We start from the raw sequence: 6000 nt of genomic DNA, 5'->3' as shown, positions 1-6000 counted from the left end.
TCTGCTGTGTGGACGATTTCTTGAACGTGAAGTTTAAAATTTCGGGCTTCGTTTTGCGATCTTTAACAGGTATGGTAAGCCTGTAAATGTCCGCGCTTACCTCACTGCACTTTTTTTCTACAGTCAATCAGACCACAAAGTGACTGATGAATATGTCGAGATAAGCATAAGAAATCCATTTGTTCGGCAATAAGTGTCATACATTTTGTGCTGAATTTAGTCAGACAAATTTTATTTCATATTTTATGTACATAATTTGCTCATATTGTGCTGGCGCTGCGTTTAATTTTGCATGACTGACACTACTCTAATAGAAGAGCTTGCAATTTTCTATTTTTCAGTCAGCGAACATTTTCCTGTAGCTTACTATATCTCGTCTTTCTACTTTGCGTGCGCTCGACTGATCCTCGGGAATGATCATCTCTCGACTTATTTCAGAGTATGAATATGACAAACTTCGCACCGCATCTCTTTGGCGCAAGGTTTGTAATTGTTTGTTATGGCCGGGCTGGTACCCACACCTGTCAGATCGTCCGGCAGAAAACAGTGGACTTTGCATGGTATGTGTCACTATTTGTAGTTGTTTTTGAAAAACCAATCATTGTTAGTTACTCAGTTGAAATATGGTATTGTAATATGTCTTTTCACATGAAATATTAAGTTTGGAATTATTTCCTTATTAAGTCAAAACCCGCTAGAAGTAAATAAACCAACAGATATATTGGAAAACAGCGGAAAGAACAGTGTCGTTATGCCCATCAACTCCTATTGCAGTTTGTGATCAAGAGCGCCAAATTGGAAGTAACAAGAAGCCATGGTCAATGTATAAAAATGTTTTGATTGATGCGCTCACATATATTTACTTCATTTTAAATTGTAATGTAAATAGCATTTACGAATAATTGTCATAACATCAGTGAAGTTGCAAATAAATGTGACCGTGCCGATTGGAGCTGTTTTGTGCCTAAATCCAGTTGTTTTCGTCGTAAACGAAAGTGTAAGTGTCCTGATAGTGTAACTTAATAAATAATGTTAAGAAAAGACTTCTGTCCGCAGATGGCCCAAGAGGTTCATTACGTAAACTTCGAACGCAGTTGGCCGAAGATGGTTGTCCAGAATCGCAGGTTGTGTTGGCAAAACAGCTGCTTGAAGAGACATCAGGTAAAGCTATTCTTGCACTGCAGCTTCCGATAAATTTGGTTTGTATCTTGTGTTATAATTTCTTCTTTCTTGTAGAACTGGATGCTGATAAAGAAGAGAATGAGAAACTGGGAGTGTACTGGCTGATTAAAGCATCAGAACAAGGAAACACGGAAGCCACTGAAATTTTGGGACATTGCTTACGGACGGGACAAGGTAAGCAGCCAGAGTGTAATAACTGAATCTGGTTGAGATAAAGGAAATATTGCATGCAATAAGTTGGGTGTGCTGTGGGTTGATGAAACGTATTCATTTGTTATTTGGTCGCTGTTTTGTAGTGATATTAAGTTGGAGTATTGTATATATGAATACGAAGAAAGGACTATTGACAGTTGTATCTGTATACAGAAATGTAAGATTGAGTTTTTGTTTACAGTGTATCCAAAGACACAAATTTTGCAGTTAAAGGCAATGCTGCCAAAGGCCTTGCTGCAGTGGTAACACCAGTTCCTGTCAGATCACTAAAGTGATTGTCCGGTCTGTCAGGCACTGTTGACAAGCGAGGTGCCCTCGGTCCTTGTGAGGCAAACTGAGGAGCTACTTGATTGAGAAGTAGCGGCTCCGGTTTCGTAAACTGTCATGCGGCTGGGAGAGTGGTGTGCTGACCGCATGCCCCTCCATATCTGCATCCAGTGATGCTTACGGGCTGAGGATGACATGATGACCGGTCGGTACACCGTTGGGCCTTCTAAGGTCTGTTCGGATCGAGTTAGTTAAAGGCAACACTGAAACACATTATTGTGCCCTTGTATTTTTGGTGATGTTAGTTATTGGAATAGTTCTCCATCACAATGGCACCGATCGTGGAGATGCTGAGTTCTCATGGAGATTTGTGCCTGTTACTAGTATATATGAGCTTATGAAGGAAATACAGGATGTGAAACCTTTGTGGGCAACGATAGGGAATACCGTGCCTACCCCTAAATTCCTCATTCAGCAGTTATGCATAAGTAGGGTAGTTGTCCATTTAGCTGCTGTTCTGGTGTAATTCCCTGCCTTGTTGATTTCATAAGTTTTTCAGTGCTCAGTGTTGACAGTGTTTACAAAAGTATGTGTATAGAATTTTCACATTACTCGTTCAATACCCATTTTTTATTGTGCTCTGTATACATTCATGCAACAGTTAATTCCATTACTGACTAGATAACATATTAAGTTTTCCATCAAGATTGAATTTGAGTTTCATCCTTTCCAGGTATTACGGAACATAATTACTTGGATGTGAAATCGTGTTTAAATATGTCCCAGGAAGAAAAGCTGGCCCGAAAAGCAGCAAGGGAAATGTTCTCTAGGTTTGTAACTTGAATCACTATACCAATTTAGTTAGTTATTTCAAGTATGTATTAGTTGAATTATTGTTAGAGAAGTCTGGCAGGACTAGTGAACACCACATGTCATCAGTAGTCTTTCCGTTGTGACTACATTCATAAGTGTCTGCAGTGTTTTCGTTTGTATGTTCAAGATGTAGATGATGGTTATAAATTTTGTTTATAATATGCCACTTACTTTAAGTGGCTAGTGGTTTAGATTCTGTTGTTCATTAGACCTATATAGGTCTAATAGAGATGTAGATCCACTGATAAAAACAATGATTTGAATTGAGTTGTGTAATTGACTTGTAAGACTCTTTTTATGAAGTTGCAGAGGGGGGGGGGGGGGGGGGAGAGGAAACTGTAGTGTAGACAGACAAGGTTAGGCTGGAAGTTATAGTTTGGCTATCTATAGCTATACTCCACATACTGCTGTGAAGTGCATGGCAGAGGGTATATACCATTGTACTAGTTGATAGTGTTTCTTCACATATGGATATCAGGAAGGATTATTTGAATGCATCTGTGCATGCAGTAATTATTCTGATCTTATACTATATGAGCTATACGTATGGGGCTTGTAATACATTCCTAGATACGAAATTTAAAGCCAGTTCTTTAAACTTTATTAATAGATGTTCTTGGGATAGTTTGTCTTCAAAAGCCTTCCAGTTCAGTTTCTTCAGTATCTGTGTAACAATCTCCCACAGATCAAACAAACCAGTGACCATTCTTGCTGCCCTTCTCTGTATATATTCAGTATCCACTGTTAGTCCTATTTGATACAGGTGCCACACATTTGAGCAATATTCTAGAACTAGTCATGTAAGTTGTTTAGAAGCAATGGCCTTTGTAGGCTGATTGTACTTACCCAGTATTCTACTAATAAACAGAAGTCTACCACCTGTTTTGCCCATGACTGAGGTAGTGTGGCCGTACCATTTCATATCCCTAGAATATACTGCACCCAGTTATTTGTCTGAGGTGGTAAATTCCAACAGTGACTCATTGAAATTATAGTCATAGGCTGCTACTTTTTTTTCATTTTGTGAAGTGCACAATTTTACATTTTTGAACATTTAGAGCAAATTGCCAATCTTTGTGCCACTTGAAGTCTTAACAAGATCTGGCTTAATTTTTATGCAGCTTCTTTCAGACGGTACTTCATCACATTAACTACATTATCTGCAAGAAGTGAGGTTACTATTAATATTGTCTGCAAGGTCGTTGATATACAACATGAACGGTGAGGATCCCAATAGACTTCACTGGGACACATCTGAAGTTACTTCATCTGATGATGACTCTCCATCCAATATAACATGCGGCATCTTTTGTACCAAAAAGTCCTCAGTCCCGTCACAAATTTCACTTGGTACCTCATAGGATTTTACTTTGACAATAGGCAGAGGTGTGTTACTAAGTCAAATTCTTTTCAGAAGTCAAGAAATACTGCGTCTACATGAGTGCCTTAATCAAAATCTTTAAGCTTGTCATGTGAGAGAAGTGATATTTGGGTTTCATATGATAGATGTTTTCAGAAACCATGCTGCTTGGCATGGAGGATGTCGTTATGTTAGAGACACCTCATTATGATTGAGCTCAGAATATGTTCTAAGATTTTACAACAAATCGATGTCCAGGATATTGGAGGGTAATTTTGTGTAAGTTAGCCAGTGAATGTGTCCAGGTAAGCTACTTTGGTTAAATGACATTTCTGGTGATAGAATGATATCCGTAGCACAGCACAAGCCTATATCTATTGGTGCATTACCACATTTTTACCTATTCCCAGTCTGGCATTAATCACAGTATTTTTTTAGGGAATTACTAATGTGGCCTCTGATAAGAGGTGTCATATTGCTGAGGATGGATGGGAATACTATCAGGAAAGTTTACTTACTATGGTGAGGATGTAATAGGTTGTGCAGCAAAGCAAGTTTTGTGCTGCTGCTAATGTAAATATCTACAGTACCTAGTGTAGCAAAGCTGCAACAGGATGAGAACCAAACCAGTCCAGGTCTGAATTCCCTAACAGTGTTTACATGTGTGTGCGTACTCCACAAGCCACTGTGGGTGGTAAATCACTGAGGGTACCTTGTGCACTGCTATTGATTTCCTTTCCTGTTCCACTTGTGAACAGAGTGAGGGAAAAATGACACTTTAAAATAGATGCAGACTATGCCGAGAAAGTCTTCTTACAGAGTTTAAAGAGCCTGCTTTATGTGATGAATCTAGGAATATACTAAAACTTCTTATGTATCGGTCCTGTAGGGATGAGAACACAAGCTGGCTAATTACAGCACACACAGGGGCTTTTAAACAATCATTCCTCTTGCACGCCTTATGTGAATTGAATGGGAAGAAGCTATTATAAGTGGTACAATGGCAAATATCGTGTATTGTGTATTCGAGTAGTTTGCAGAGTATTGATGTAGATGCACTATATGTGCAATATAACATTGCACTTCTCAGGAAACTAAGGAATCAGTGGAAGCTGCATGCCCTTTGCCAGACGTAGCTATTAAACAGTACCACATGCTATAGCATTGCAGTAGGCATTATGAATCCATTTTTGATTGCATTGGGCTGCCTGTCATATTGGAAAGAAGTAGGGCTCGTTTTCCCTCTATGTTTCATCCCCCATGACAGCCTGTAAACGAGGCAGCAATCGTGTGGGTATGTTCCCAACATCCCCTGCAAAAGTGCAAAGTTATATTGCATGTATAGCAACTGTAGGCTCCTTTACCACTTCAGTTCAGTAGGCTGGTGACTGGATTCCCATTCATATGTCACATACTTACAGTGAACAGAATAAACATGCATGCTATATATTGTAAGTTAATGTGTAATTCACATTTAACTCTCTTGAGCCTGAACCCATACATGACAAGCCAGGCATGCCAGTTTTGAAGGTTGAGGAACTACTTACCAATGTGACACAAAAAGTAAGGTCAGAGTTTAATGCCTTGTTTACAGGGCCAACTTGAAATAGGTTAAGAACAGAAATGAAACATCTCAGCATTCACCTCAATTGATGTAAAGGAAATACAGAAAGCCTAAACCAGTACGCCCGGTTCAGGGTATTAACACGACTCCTGCCAGAAGTGGGGCCAATCGGCTAGCCATTGCACAGCCACATTCTGTAGATGGGATATGTAGGGTCCTCCTGCCCATTCGTCTCATATAGGGTGCCTAAAGGATGTTGTGTTCTCGGGATGCTATACAACAATTCAAGCAAATCACATTAATAGTTTTTATTACAAATAAGAAGATTGACAATACTTAGCTTTGAATTTACAATGGTGTCACAAGTGATGGGCAACATGCAAACAATCAGTCCTTTGCTGTCTACAAGGTCCATGTAAGCAGTTGATTTGGATCACGTGTCACTGCTATTGTAGTGCTCTCCACTAGTACTGTGCTAATACACTGTGCCTGCTAGTCTCCATCTGGTACTGTCCAGCTGAGGTCAGCAGGAGCAGTGTTT

General features: G+C 39.5%; 1 protein-coding gene across 1 annotated transcript in view; it reads left to right on the top strand.

The window, feature by feature from the left end:
- The first annotated feature begins 448 nt into the window (after positions 1-448).
- Positions 449-6000, top strand: part of LOC124787945 (wolframin) — a 68813-nt gene continuing 63261 nt past the window's right edge. The window contains exons 1-4 of the mRNA XM_047254944.1: positions 449-560; positions 1057-1161; positions 1237-1356; positions 2396-2492. Coding sequence (XP_047110900.1) covers positions 500-560; positions 1057-1161; positions 1237-1356; positions 2396-2492 — 383 coding nt within the window. The 5' untranslated portion in view covers positions 449-499. The remainder of the gene's footprint in view (positions 561-1056; positions 1162-1236; positions 1357-2395; positions 2493-6000) is intronic.

This window comes from Schistocerca piceifrons, chromosome 3, assembly GCF_021461385.2.
Source record: "Schistocerca piceifrons isolate TAMUIC-IGC-003096 chromosome 3, iqSchPice1.1, whole genome shotgun sequence".
Taxonomy (NCBI): domain Eukaryota; kingdom Metazoa; phylum Arthropoda; class Insecta; order Orthoptera; family Acrididae; genus Schistocerca; species Schistocerca piceifrons.
The sequence above is the reverse complement of the archived record's forward strand: the minus strand, read 5'-3'. Positions and strand labels throughout refer to the sequence as shown.